The sequence below is a fragment of the Rissa tridactyla genome, chromosome 4 (assembly GCF_028500815.1).
Source record: "Rissa tridactyla isolate bRisTri1 chromosome 4, bRisTri1.patW.cur.20221130, whole genome shotgun sequence".
NCBI lineage: Eukaryota > Metazoa > Chordata > Aves > Charadriiformes > Laridae > Rissa > Rissa tridactyla.
Genome location: NC_071469.1, coordinates 23,087,819 through 23,103,490, shown reverse-complemented (window position 1 = coordinate 23,103,490; position 15,672 = coordinate 23,087,819). Strand labels below are relative to the sequence as shown.

Genomic DNA, 15,672 nt, shown 5'->3' with positions numbered 1-15,672 from the left:
TTTGTATTTTAAACTGACATATGAAATAATACATTTAAGGAAGTTTAGAAATAGAGAGAGAACATGCATATCGTTAGAGGATGAAAAAGAAGTATCTCAATAGAAACACAGAACACCTGAAAAAAACCTCACCCTGCTACATACAAGTAAAAGTGCAAATTATAGTAATTATCAGTAGAGAAAATTTTTCCCTGAGAAATAATCCTCACACACATCTATGTCAATGACATGGACAGTGGGATCGAGTGCACCCTCAGCAAGTTTGCGGATGACACCAAGCTGTGTGAAGCAGTTGACACACCTGAGGGTTGGGATGCCATCCAGAGGGACCTGGACAACTTTGAGAAGTGGGCCCATGTGAACCTCAGGCCACAAAAATGATCAAAGGGCTGGAGCACCTTTCCTATGAAGACAGGCTGAGAAAGTTGGGGTTGTTCAGCCTGGAGAAGAGAAGGCTCTGGGGAGACCTTATTGCAGCTTTTCAGTAGTTAAAGGGAAGAAGAAGATGGGGACAAACTTTTTAGCAGGGCTGTTGAGATAGGACATGGAGTAAAGGTTTTAAAGTAAAAGAGGGACGATTTAGACTAGATATAAGGAAGAAATATTTTACAATAAGGGTGGTGAAACGCTGGCAGAGGTTGCTCAATGAGGTGGTAGATGCCCCATTCCTGGAAACATTCAAGGTCAGGTTGGACAGGGCTCTGAGCAACCTGATCTAGTTGAAGATGTCCCTGCTGATTGCAGGGGGGTTGGAGCAGATGACCTTTAAGGGTCCCTTCCAACCCAAACTATTCTCTGATTCTATGATCTAGATTATTATTTTTTTATTTACCTTAGGTTCTAACAGATTTTTTAAAAAAAATCTATTTCTTTACATATTGCACTGGCCACTCAGAGGTGCGAACTGAAGTTCCACGGATTTTTATTTAAGTATGAACGAAAATCACATGATGATACGATGTAAAAAAATTTGTTTTGTAGTCAGGCTTAAGAAATGCAGTCTGTTTGGTAACCAAAATGTTTTTTACATAATCACGAAGCAGACCTAAAAGTAAACCTCAAGGAGATAACTTTTAAAAATAGGAAGAGTAATTAGTACTTAGAAAAAAGGTAATAAGGAATTTGGTGGACGATCCACTGTTACACACTTTTTTACCTTTTTTTTTTTTTTAAAAACAGAAATATGATCTTGGTCTGCTTTAAAGGATGAACTTGTTGAACAAATTAGTCCATAAAATTCTGCGATCTGTTTGGCTCATTAAAGAGTCATAATGGTCTAGTCTAGCCTTAAAAATCTATGAACTGATAGTAACTCACTAACTTTACTCAAAATTAAAATACTTGTTATTTCACAACAGTCTTTATTTGGAAAATAAAACAGTGTTTGTGGTACGGAATATTTGACTGATATTTAGGATGTACCTGAACCAGCAGAGTTATTGGTCCACTTTTATCCACCTCCAATATTTCACCGTTCTTTGTGCCCACTAAAATATGACCATGTCCTAAAGATATGGCACGTATAGAAGGATTATCTTCTAAGAGGAGACCTAGAACATTAGAAAACAGAATATTCTCAAGTATGCCTTAAAGAGGATCTTTCATACATACGCACATTCTATTCTTACTGTAGAAAAAGATACTCAGTAGTAAAAACATATTCCTGCATGGAAGAACTCACATGTTTGAACTCATTTGGGAGTATTTAGCAATTACCCAACTGACACTAACCTTTCTTCTCAACAGAGTAAATGTAAGAATGATAATGTAAATGTAAGACCCACTGGCAATCTTAGTGAAAAAAAAGTGCATGTAAAGCACCAACTATACTACTATACTGCTAGAATTTACGGTACCTTCAAATCTAGCTTTTATTAAACAGGTATGACAATGAGATACTCTGTATTAGAATGTTTTAGTTACTGGGTGTTTTCATACATGATTTTTGAAAATCAAACTACATACATTAGAATACAGCAGATGTAATTTTAAGGCAGGGGTGGGAGGCTATCCAGAACATCAAACAGGGAAAACAGTAAATCAGCACTAAGATCAAGAATAAATGGAAGAAATAGGAATAATAGGAACTAAAATGTTCTTACATAATTTCAAGAGACATATGGATTTACAGAAAATTAAGTCATAAAACGTACTAACAGCATACAAAACTAACCACAGTTCTGAATTCCACTCCTCCTCGAAAACAAAAAAGATCAGACAAGATACTTCATGATTAGAAATATAATAGGCTTTTTGGTTACCACTTAAAAAAAAAAATAAAAATCACCTGGGTGGTAAGAGACTCAAGGTTAAATCAATTAATTCAGGCAGATAATAAGATATGCACCCACCAAATGTGCAAACAGACACTACAACATACCATTCCCCTCCCAACATAAAAATGACTTATTTAGAACCAATAAAACTTTAAAAAAAATTGTTAGTATTCATTGGGTCAAATGTGTATTTCCTCCTATTGGGGAAAGCAATTCCACAGAAAGAGTGTTCTAAAGAAAATACTTTAAATAGAATAAAAAACAGGATAAAGTCTGCGTTACCTTTAGACCCAGGGGCCAAAGCAGCCCTTTTGATGGCATACGTTTTGAGACAACGTTCAAAGGTATCATCCCAGAGAGCTACTACCCCATCCTTTCCTCCAGTGACAAATCCCTGAGGGAGGGGAAAAAAACAAAATAAAAAAAAAAATAAAAAAAATCGCAAGTTATAATCAGTTATTACCTTTCCTTAATTTTTCAGTGATTTCTGTCAATATTGAAAATGGATTCTATACAACACCGTAATGCACAGAACTACAGATGTTAGAGATGAAAAGATCAGGAGCAACAAAATGAATTCTCCTGACGAAGGCAGCACACTTCTGTAGAGTCCATGTACATAGGCTGGATTTTAAAGGTCTAACCAATAAGCTTCTACCATACCAGAAAAATAACTTAATTGACGTACTGAAATGTTTTTCTTGATATTTAGGCTCAAGATCCTTTTGGCTATATACAGTATATATGTACTATATAGACTATACTGAAACTCAAGTATTAGGAGGTGGAGTAACTTGGTCTAACCTAGCAAAACACAAACACATACATAAGTTCAAACATACAACTAATCTAACTGGAACACCCACTCACATTTAAGCACATGCTTAAAGGCTTTCTGGAGTCAAAAGAAGTTGAGAATCAGGAGAGAGTACTTAGTGAGCTACAGATTGAATGCTTCTACTAGTAGACAGTAATCACTGCACAAAATAGTAAGAGTATGATCCTCCTCTCTCACAAGCTCACATATTGCATCATACTCCTGGATGCTTAAATCAAAAAGTACTTCTACTTATCATAAAGTTACTATTATTTCTTTAGTAAGAGGTCATGAAAATTACTGAATAAGATGTTACTAGACCACAAAGATTTGAAAAACATTGCGTTACGTAACAAGAATTAGAGACTTGCATAAAACACTATTTTGGATGTAGACCTCACAAGGCTTTTCTGTAATGGAAATAAAGCCAATGGATTCTTGAGTTTAGGAAAGGCCTAACTTCATACGCTTTTTTTGTCCAGACATCAAAAAAACAATGAGCAGTTTATTTACTTTTTCCAATGCGTGCATGCTGAACACAGGACCATCATGTGCTTTGACAGTTTTTATGAGAAACACATCTCTCCAAATACACACATCCCCTGTGGAAGTTCCAGAAAACGCCATCTCTTCTGTCCAGCCATATACTGCACACATCATTGTATCAGTTCTTCCCAACGCACCAATGCAGCCCTTTCTCCCAATTAGTCCTCCGCCTGGTTCAAACCAAAAACAAGTCATCAGATCTTTGCTTAAAATTATTTTCCATATACTATACAACCTTACAAGCAACAAGTCTTTTCCTCTCGTTCTCCCCAAGAAACTGAGCCTGAGAAGAGTTGTCAGAAAATAAAATTTTTGTACTATTTGGCATCTTTCAAGACATAAAAAAAACCTTACCTTTAACTTATTACTTAAATCTGGATTTGAATAGGTACATATACCCACATAGACATACAAAGAGAAAGTGCATTTATAAACCCACATGTAAACAAAAAACTTAGCATCTACCACACAGTACATAGAAATTTCTAATGAAATTAAACTGAAAGAAAAAAAAAAAGTTTAAAACTTGACATCCCATCCCTTTCACAATAACACTAACAAAATCACTGTGCTAGGAAGTCTGTAGTCACACTTATCAGTCACATGATTAAGATGGGTAGGAGGAAGTATTTCAGTGATACGCTTTTCTTAGTGAGATAAGCAGAAGATGCTGCACTACATTTATTTAGTAGAATGGCCAGATTGGATGGGGCTTTGAGCAGCCTGGTCTGGTGGGAGGTGTCCCTGCCCATCGCAGGGGGGTTGGCTAGATTATCTTTAAGGCCCCTTCCAACTCAACCACCCTATGATTCTATGTTTTCAGTGAGAGGATTTCTGATTTTATTTTAGAGGTATGCTATACTGGCCTCTGGATAATATAAATGTTACAGCTACATAAATTTTAAAATTCTTTAAAATACTGTCTCTAAAATCATTTGACAGGTGTAGCACAAAGCAACTTCTGGCTAGAAAGTGAGATTTATATGCTCACAATCCTCAGAGAGACTTCATGGGGTATAACACAGAAGTCCCTCAGGATCTGACGCTTAATACCATTCTCCTACTTACAGAGGCAGGATCTCTGAACCTCTCTGCCATCACTTGCCACCGATGAAAATTTATTCCGAAGCATATACTTTGGTGTCTCTTCTCACATCAAGTGCACCTGCACTAGTGCATATTTCAGAGACTTGGCGTTTGTTAAGGTGCACTGATATGCTACATACACTACCACTGTTAAGTCTGTTTCCCGGTGACTGCCTTGCCTGTGTGCCGTTGCAGTTTTGCACAGGTGGGCTGCAGCGTTAGAGAAATTTGATTGACTGAGCAGTACCAGAGGAGAAAAAGAGGCATTTTAAACAATTTCATTTCTTTATTCAAAATTGCCATCTCCAGGCTTTTATCAGAGTTAGGATTTCTTTCTAAAGAGTTTATAGTAATTCTCTCAGTAAGTATCCTGACACACTTTGTTCTTTCTATAGACAGCAAGCACCATTGTTAAAATTAATAATTTATAGAGACTTCAACAGCTTGCTCTCAGGCAATCTTGATTAATTTCTGCTGGAGCCAGAACTGAGAAAACTAGTGTAATTTTTTTTCATCACAGACTTATCTCTCCACAATTAATCTTTATCAGGGACTCATGTGACTTGATGTACATAAATTCTGCATGAATAGTTAGAACATTCTTAGCAGATTAGCTAGTCCTCTGTAGCACGTGTCTTTCAAAAACCTCATTTTGAGGTCTGAAACAATGAAGTTCACACTAATATCAGGGAATGGATTTTTCACTCTTCAAAATTTTTCAAGCAGATAAAGCAAGCTTCTTTATCTTGGTTTTTAATTGTCAAGTTCTATCTAAACAAACAGGTCTCAACTGGCACATGTGTCCTCTTCAAGTACTTTGTGGATTTTTATAACGTTAAATTTATTTATATTTGTGCCTCTTTATAACATGTATGTTCTAAAGGTCCTTCTTCCAAAAACTGTTCTATGATTTTAGAGCAGCTCTGTAACATTTTCAGATGTGCTACGTTATTAGTAGATATAAAAAACAGACAGTAGGAAATCTAGGGTCCTTTCTACTTGTGTAGCTCTAGCTCCATGGCAAACTGATCTTAAAAAGACTTCCCACTACTGCCGTAATGCCAATTAACATTATTTCTACTAGGGCAAACCTAACTTAGAGACATATAAAGAGAAAAAAATTGCCTTTAATGCATGAGACATACTATAAGAGATGCAATATTTCTATTTCAAGTAACCGAAAATGCTGTAATTCTGAAAAGTTTCCTTACCTGCCCTACGCCAGAATTTCATGTGTTTAATTCCAACCGTAATCAATTTATCAGGCATGTAAGGATTAATCTTAACAACAAAAATCTTATCTTTGCTTCCCCTGAAATGCAAAGGAAAATATTTTAAATAAAAATATAACTATTCATATTTTTAAATAGGTTTTGGTTTGAGGGTTTTTTTGCTAATGTGTACCTTTTCTATCTTGCTAACATTTATTTCCAAATCATTAACAGGAATTTATTATGAAGAGGAAGAAAGCCAAAGAACAAACATACTGAGTCCTATTCTATTTTGATTACCCTTCAGTTTTCAAAGCAGGTGAGTAATTATGTTACTTCGGAAATCCACTAGGTGGCATTTTCTTTGAAAAAGAATATATATTTGCATTAAGTTTAGACACACAGCATTTAGATCTCTGACAGCTCATAATGAAACTTAGAGGTGTAAAGTAGTACATCTTATTTAAAAGTCTCTCATTTTGAAAATAAATTTCCATTCTCATCCATCTTTTAATTTATTTTTCTTGTTAGAATAAAACATATGCTGTTATATCAATTTTAAATGGAAATTTCAGTTCTTTCTAAAAACACTAAAACCTGTTATGTGTGTTAGATTTCTTACTGTGCTTCTATAAAACCAATGCTTTGCTTCAGTCCTAGAATGTGAAAAACAGCTTTCAACTATGTTTGCTATCTGTGCAAGGAAAGAAATGCTTACTAGTAGATTTTTTTTTCTTTAAAATACAGAAGAGCTTCTATTCCCTAATTTTTGTTCTCTGTTCAAGAGTGACAACAATCTTTTACCTTCTGTCATTTTCAAATCACTAAATGGGCTAGTAGCAAAAAGCATGAACCAGTTTCTTTCCAAACTTACACTGTAATCTTCATTCAAGAAGATTTGTAATCAAGAATTAAGTAAGACTGGTAGGTTCACAGAGTAGGGGGATTTAAAAAAAAAAAAGAAAAGCTGAAAAAAATGTCTATCTAAAGCAACAGATGCTTAGAAACAGCAAAGTCAAAGGTTTCACAAACATTACTCAACATTGGAAATAAGAGCTTAATTAAGAGAATATTAATTCTCTTAATATTTATTAAATTAATATTAATGTAATTAATATTAATAAGATAATATTAAGAGAATTAAGAGCTTAAATAAGAGAATCATTTTGTAGATTAAAACTCTATTTAACAAAACACCTGCAAACTACTATCCCAAGAAAGATGTGATGTCTGATGAAAAAAGATTTGAAAAGCAGAGTGTACATCACCATCTCTGGTAGGGCCAACAGAAGTGCATGCAGTTAAGTTTTAAAGAAATTATTTCAGAACACATCAAATAAATGTAAATAAACTTTGCCTTCTATGTCTTCTTTCTTCACCAGTTGAGCTGTCACTATAATAATTCTTGTTGACTCTACCAGAGCTTTGTTTTTTTCTTCCAAAAAAAGTTTTAGGGCTGTGCTAAATGTTATCGCCTGTATCACTTAAGTGATAGAAGTGATAATTTATTAGAGAACTATATTATTCTTTAATGAATGTATTTTGCTTACTGTCATTTGAGTAAATCCAGATACAAATTTTAAAGCAAAGTTAAATTCCTACCTTACTGCTGAAAGCTTTTCTCCTTTCTTCCAGTCCCAGAGTACAACAGTGTGATTGTCGTCTATTCCAACAGAAGCCAATCGTTTCCCATCCGCTAGAAAAATAAATTTATGATTAAGAGAGTAGATAGATAACATTATGTTGCAATAATAAGAAACCATATTAAATAATATTATAACTTCAAAACTATTATAAGAAGAATGTACAAACAGGTAAATAATTGTATGACACGTAGAGGCATGCCTGTCATCTGTTTGCTTTTAAACTTGAGTGGTCAGTTGGATGGAGTTTAGGGCTTGGTTACCCAGTCTAAAAATTGCACTTAGATTCTCTGTGTTTGTACGAAATCCTTTGTTCAGCTAGTTGCTGATATAGTTGCACAAAAACCTTCATCACAGGTTGCACTGTGAGAATTTTCTGTCCACTCTGAAAATCCCTGTTCACTTCTGAACAGGAAAGCATTGAAGCAATACCATGAAGTTTATGAAATATCCTTAAACTTAGTAATAGCGCAAAGTCTTTGAGAAGCTCTGACACATATCCCACATTAACCTCCAAAAAAGAAGTTATTTGTGGTCACTCGTGATCAACAATTTTCTGACATTATCCAAATTGCTATGCATCTATGTCAAAATTTGTGAAATGAGATTCGCATCTTGAAAAAGGAGAACAAAACAAACGTAAGAATCAAAGACTCCAAACTACTCATCTTTGTGATTAAGACATCTTCAGTGTGAGTTTAGAGATCCTATCCAGTAAATCCAAACCGTTAAAGAATAGAAGCCAGTGGAGAAGAGGTAATTTAACATTGTAAAGGAATTCCATGCATGGGGTGCAAAAATATCAAAAGATTTAACTGACAGTCTCTTATGTTAGTATAAGGTGGAGAGAGGGGCTCGGTTTCTGCTCAGAACTCCATAAGTTGACTTTTTGAATTTATCAGTGTGCTAACCAATCAGCTTGCAGGATTTAATAATAATCAAAAACAAATAATAAAAAAAAAAAGGCACTCCTGAACAATTTGCTCAAAAATTCGCTTACACGGCTGTATCGCAGACACAACGCTCCAGATCTGTGCACCTGCCTCATACAACCAAAATCAATTCCAAAGTGATCAGCCCAGCTATTAAACGGCACAGAACCTGTTCTTGCATTTCCTGATGTGCAAGACTCCACAGGAGCTCTTTTTAACAAACGATCACTTTAAGACAGTCTCTCTCATTTGACATTGATCACTGGAGAATATTTTTAGGATAAAATCTTCAGTGTAAAGGAATTCCCAATTGTTCATTAGAACCGATTAGCTTGTATTTTTATATGGAAAAGGAAAATTATATATAAATAAAAAAATAAATACTTATTACCTGAAAAATCAACAGCACAAACACCGTACTGGTGATAGCCCTTTAATACCGAGAGTGGTTTTATTGTTTCTGTATCCCAAATGTGTATTGAGGAATCTCGACCAACCTGAAAGTATAAATATTTGTAACTATATTTTTTGTCATTTCTCAGTTACTTCACACAGTTGTTTAGAAGTATAATATTGACAAATACTTTTTAAAGTATTAGAAAAAATTCACAGTGATAACATTTTCCTAGTATTCCTTCTGTCCGGCTAGCAGTATTATTCCTTCTCCTGCTTTACAAGTATCACTCCCCAGCTGTCTCTTTCTCCCCTCCGAAGAACTTGAGCGCATTAATCACAATAACTAGAGTCCTCTTGGCGCTAGGGGGGTGGGAAGCCCTTCATTGATTGCACTGTGGCATATTTACTCCATCAATTCTCTATCAATCATTCCTTGTCTAAAAATAAAAGGTTATTTTTATTGCTGGTACATAAGCTACCCTATGTTTGAGAAATCAAGGTGACTTCTGTTGTCACTACAAATGCCTACAAGTCAGATTCTACTGCACTGATACCCGTGAAGTAATGTCCACAAGAACAGTACTAATGCAGGTAATTGGAACTTGGTAAGAAATGGAACATAGATTATTCTTTTCAACTACGTACAAACATTATTAGTCAATATTTACAAGATTACTTGCTATTCCAAAGGTTTTGCACCTCAGTACACAAAAAAGGGCTGCAAAACCAGAACACTCTCCTGTGTTTAAGCCCAAGGGTAGGACACAAGAAAGATAGGATTTATTTCTGGTATTGCCACAAACTTGATATATGACGTTTGCAAAGCTTTCCGTAATGTCCACCACCGGGAAAATCTAAACCAGTGTTGCATGGGGAATTTGATTACTGCTTTACCTAATTTCTGCAGGTAATGTAGCATACAACAGTATATAATGTGTATATATACAACAGTATATAATGGAGTGCATCTTTCTGTTGATAGCATAAGGTATTTTAAAATATCGTAAATACAGGCACTAACTTCACAACTAAGATACTAAAAAAAAAAAAATATATATATTTTAATCGCACATTTCCTCCACTTGATATCATGAAGCAGCAACATAATGCTGAATAGAAAATATGAATCTATTCTTAAATAAAAAATTAAGTTCAAAAAAACTACCAACTAACAACTCTTATCAGAGTTAATTTGAAGAACTGAAAAAAACATTTACGTTGCAGTTTTTTAACATGATTCCATCTGCAACACAAATGCAGTCCTTCCCCTGAATAAATGTAGACCAGACTTCCTTCCTCCAAACCACGCTTTCCTAAATTCAGTATTAACAACTTCAGATTCCTATTGCAGATAAACGCGCATCCTACCTGACCCGTTGCCACATAGTCCTTTAAGGGATGAATAGCAAGGCAAAGAATGTCATCATCATGACCTAGATAAAAGCGCTGGGTGTTCTGCTGTCGATTGTACACCACTCCCACTGCTGCAACATGGTATACAATTTCACCCGTCTGAGTGTAAAATAAATTGCTTCGACAGTCGTAACCTCTGTAACTGATTAAAGAAAAAAGTTTGTTCATCAAGGTCATAACCATATATACAGAAACTTTGACACAGAATTATGCAAGATGCGTTTTGCACATGTAAAAACTCAGGTTACTTACCAACTACTGCTTTGGTGTTGTAAGATTATTAACATATTTCCCCAAAGAAACACCAATTTATTAATTTCATATACTATTCAGACATTAGTACTACTAGTATTAGTTTGAAAGTGACTGCTCTTTAATAGCTAACTCTCCACAACTAGTTTAGAAGAGGAAGTAATAGCTAGTAGTTGTTCCAAACCACATAGGAGAATTGAGGCATGCAACACAGAATTAAATGAAACGGACAAAACTAATACTTCAGACATTTTCTATCTCTTACTGCTCAAAAATCAGGCAGCTAAAGTTTCCACAAGAATGTGGACAACACAGATATCATAAAACTGAAAGTTTCTGGAAACTTGCTAACAGAAAACAAATGCATATATTTTCTTCCAGATCTTCCTTCTTTTTTGAAGGAAAACCTGTCTCCTTTCTGTACTGGTACAGCAACTGGCAAGAGCAGGCCAATTCCCAACTGAGGGCTGTACGCGCTATCACAGTATACACATTTCCTCCTAGGTGGGAGGATTAACATTCAGTACCCTATTAAAAAAAAAATGGAGGCATTTTCAAAAAGGCTAGGGTCCTACTTCCACAAGTAATTTAAGAGGGTCAGAAACCTAAAACAACACATTAAACAAACCACCAAGTTTTAAATTAGTGTTTTTAATAACGCTATCCCTGGCAGTCAATGGAGATAATATTTAAAAATGCGTAACTGAAATTCATTCCTTCTTTTCTTCCGATATAAACAATATTCCATATACTCCTGACACATCCTGTGTCTATGCTGTTAATTCTCCAGCAAACCTCTTTCTGTTCCTTCTGTTCTTACAGATATTCACTAAATCAGCTTTTTAATTATTTTACAAAGATGCAGGCAAAATCTGATTACATCTCTAAACAGATAGTTAAATTTACAGAACGGGAATAACACTTGAATGTGTTTGAATTGGCCACGAATGTTCTTTATTTAGGGATCATAAGGCTCTACTTAAGCATTTTTGCACCCAACTTCTAATTGAACTAGTTGAAAAAAAGCCCTGAAGATGATCAGCAAGTCATTCTCGGCAAACAAAATAACTAAACTTTCACCATCAGCAACTGCAAACTAACAGAAATCTCTAATGTTTATGGTATACATCTCAAGATACTAATTTCTTTACTTAATTAAAAGCATGTATCATGAGAAAAAAATTACATTATTTTTAAGAAGAAAACAAATGCAGGACCTTTTTGCAGCAATGCAGCTCTTTAAATTATCGCATAAGAAAGACAAAGATGCATCTGTACGCATACCAATAAGTGTCTTACACAAAATGAATGGGTAGCATTAAGACAATTACTGTGTATGAGACACTTCAAAGGTTTAAATGACACAGGAATTATGCTATCCAGATAGAAAAGTCTTTCATAAAATTATATACAGCTTTTCTTGCACACATGGTGCAACCGTGTACTGGTCAAGTAACAAATCTTTAAAGCAGTTGACCAACTTTAGCTTAATGGATACTATTCTGAATGAATAGTGAATGAATGAGTACTCAACCATGGATCCACGTTCACAAATACTAGACACTTGAATTACTAGTAAAACCACAGCATGTACCTGGAGCAGGTTTGGACACGCTGTATTTTTGTTGGCTTACCCACGCTACATGCAATGGTACTTATGGCAGATCACAAGTGATTAGAGAAAAATTGCTAAATTCATCTCACGAAGTTTTCAAATGGATCAGCAGATGGTTCAGGTCCACTCCTCCCCAGATGCAGAATGCTGCATTTCCCCTTTCTGAAGTTCATGAGATCTCTCCCTGCCCAGTTCTCCAACCTGTCCAGGTCCCTCTGGATGGCAGCACAGCCATCTGGTGTACCAGCCACTCATCCCAGTTTTGCGTTATCTGTGATACTGTGAAGTCCAAAGCTGTGTCTCATTAGACTGTGAACAAGCAAAGCGAACTTCCTAAACCAGCAAAAACTATGATAGCACAGGAACAAAAGTTTTTAAATAAGTCTCCCTCCAACCCACTGTTTAGATTGGTACTCAGAGGCAGGTTCTTAACTTCAGGTTTGGTCCCAGCCCAGCAACTTTTCAGTGGCTGCTGAGTTACTGTCGTTTCAAGGTCTTTCTTTCCATTAAGTGTGGGGCTCAGCTATATGTCTGCTCCCTGCCCTTCTCAAAGTGACCAACAGTGGAGACTCACAATTCAGGTGCAGACTCTTCAGTCATGCCTTGCTCTCCCTCCATCCATACCCTTCACTAACAACCTCCCCCAGCGGCAACACATGCAGATGTTTTGAAGCTGATTTCTGCCCCACCCAAAGTGCTGCCTGCCCATCCTGCCTGCCTGCACCCTTCCTTGATGTTCAGCCACTAGTTTTTACAGGGACATAACATGTAATCATCTACAAAATACTATGAAAAAAGAAAACAAAAATAACCTATCACAGTATGCAAAACCAACAGTTCAAGGATGTGACAACAGTCATTGAGAAGCAGGGTTTATAAAGGCAGGCACAGTGCCAAAGATGACATCTAGACCCATCGTTGCTCAGACGTCATTTTCCTGTGCTTCGCTCTGTACTGTGCTCTTTTAAAAATACTAGATTTCCTTTACAAGTGCAGAATAATAAATAAATAAATAAATAAATGCTGAATATGCACCTTAAATGAGAATATTTCAAAAAACAGCTACAGAAATATGTATGCTGAAAGAAATAATGCTTTAGAAATACTGGACATTGAGCAATTTCTTACAAGCTTGGCAGTTCACTTACAAAAGTAAAAAGCACTAAGACAGATCCTTCTACCTGCAATCCAGAAACTCAGAATTTTCCCAGCTCCTGTCATAACAATTGCCTATATACCCTAAACTAAGCACAGTGAGTACATTAATGCCATATAGCACAGGACTACCCAAAACCCCCAAAATTTATCTAGGATGCAGGAAAATAATTCATATTACTCATATTTATAACTTTTTATGATCAGAAGCTTGGATTTTAGTTCACTACCTCCAGTTATAAAAAGAAATTAAATAGGTGTACAATCAATTGCTTACAATTAAAATAAAACATATTTTGCCAAAATACCAAGCAAAGACAGCTTGTAACCCGGTTAAACACATCTGGTCTTTCTCACATGCTGGGCTACTAACTCCCTGACTATTGGTACTTTTCACCAGATGGGTTTAGACAGTCCAAGCAGAGATGAAAAGTAGTATGTTTCACTGTAGAAAATTATTCCCTCAGAATGTGCTACACAGTTCCAAAATACTTACATCTCCATATTACTAAACCAATTTAGAACTGAGATTATTAGCTAATGTCAGAAAAAGCACAAAGAGAAACAATTTCTTTGCATGCAGAAAACAAACCACAGAAATAATTTACGAGGTATCTTGATTAGCAACTAGAAACTAAATAATACTGAAAGCAAGCTCTGCAACACAGTTACTGGATAATATATAATAAGACACAATAATCACAGAATCATGGTTGGAAGGGATCTTTCAGATCATCTAGTCCAACCATCAACCTAATACTGACAAAAATCACCACTAAACCGTATCTCTAAGCACTATGTCTACCGTCTTTACATACCTCCAGGTATAGTGACTCAACCACTTCCCTGGGCAGTCTGTTCCAATGCTTAATAAACCCCTTTCAGTGAAGAAATTCTTTCCTAATATCCAGTCTAAACTTCCCCTGGCACAACTTGAGGCTGTTTCCTCTTGTCCTATTGCCTGTTACTTGGGAGAAGAGACCAACCCCCACCTGGCTACAGCCTCCTTTCAGGTAGTTGTACAGAGCAATAAGGTCTCCCCTCAGCCTCCTTTTCTCCAGGCTAAACAAACCCAGTTCCCTCAGCTACTTCTCATAAGACTTGGGCTCCACACCCCTCAACAGCTTCATTGCCCTTCTCTGGGCCCACTCCAGCACCTCAACGTCTTTCTTGTAGCGAGGGGCCCAAAACTGGATACAGTACTCGAGGTGGGGCCTCACCAGTGCCAAGTACAGGGGGACGATCACTTTCCTAGTCCTGCTGGCCACACTGTTCCTGATACAAGCCAGGATGCTGTTGGCTGCCTTGGCCACCTGGGCACACTGCTGGCTCATATTCAGCCACTTGTCAACCAACACCCCCAGGTCCTTTCTGCCAGGCAGTTCTCTAGCCACTCTTCCCCAAGCTTTCTGCAGTAGTTGATGTTTTCAAGTGTTCTTCAGCAACAGCTAATCAAACCATCAATCCAGGACTGATTCAAGTTAATACAACAGTAAGTTTCAGAAGAAAAGACTGCTACCTCAATGCTATGTAGGAAAACAACTTTGCCATTACAAAGATCATGAAGAGCAAGGACTGGATTCACTTTGAGATTAAGGCAAACATAGCTAAGATAGGTGTTCACATCTGTGTTAGATATATTAACACCTATGTTTTAACCAACAGTGTTCCAGTCAATACAGCCAATGGAACCTGCAGGGCTACTCAGCTGACCGACTAGTCAGCACTTAGTTTTACTTGAGCCAAATCACTCTTTATGCTCCACTGACTGGATCGCCACTGACTGTGACAGAAGTTCAGATACACACATAAACCCACCTACTTTTAGGCACACAATTTAAAATTCTTTAACCTGAAGCTGGATCCTACCCACAGTTGCAAGTTACACATCTACAGCCAACTAAGGGGGAACTTCACAAGTAGTGCCCTCTCTGGGAAAAGAGTCAACGTCCATAGTTTGTCTGATGCTTTAAGTGTTTCAAAATTTGAATGTTACTTTTCAAAGTATAAATGGGACATTTCCGAAGGTAATGCAACCCTCCCCAAAAATCTCCAGAAGAACTAAATGTCAAAATAAACATGGTGAAGGTCAGAGCCTATATAGCACAAACGAAGAGATAATTAAAAACAAAAAAACCCAAATAATTTCACATGGCAACAGTGTTTTCTCAACAGGATCCACTCACAGCCTACTCCCTTCAGGTGTTATTTGTAGGTATTCGTAGCCCTCTGATAGAAATCCATGCAAGGTGTCATAAGACTCATTTAAGAACATAAGAAATCCCATCTCATCTTGAAACCATTACCAAATTTCATCTTATGATAAGGTC

General features: G+C 36.4%; 1 protein-coding gene across 1 annotated transcript in view; it reads right to left on the bottom strand.

Moving 5' to 3' along the window:
- Positions 1–15,672, bottom strand: part of EML5 (EMAP like 5) — a 104,454-nt gene that overhangs the window by 38,812 nt on the left and 49,970 nt on the right. Inside the window, exons 14-20 of the mRNA XM_054201236.1 lie at positions 10,276–10,462; positions 8,903–9,008; positions 7,539–7,632; positions 5,937–6,037; positions 3,607–3,809; positions 2,559–2,670; positions 1,423–1,550 (exon numbers count right to left, since the gene is read on the bottom strand). Of these exons, the coding sequence (XP_054057211.1) occupies positions 1,423–1,550; positions 2,559–2,670; positions 3,607–3,809; positions 5,937–6,037; positions 7,539–7,632; positions 8,903–9,008; positions 10,276–10,462 (931 nt within the window). The remainder of the gene's footprint in view (positions 1–1,422; positions 1,551–2,558; positions 2,671–3,606; positions 3,810–5,936; positions 6,038–7,538; positions 7,633–8,902; positions 9,009–10,275; positions 10,463–15,672) is intronic.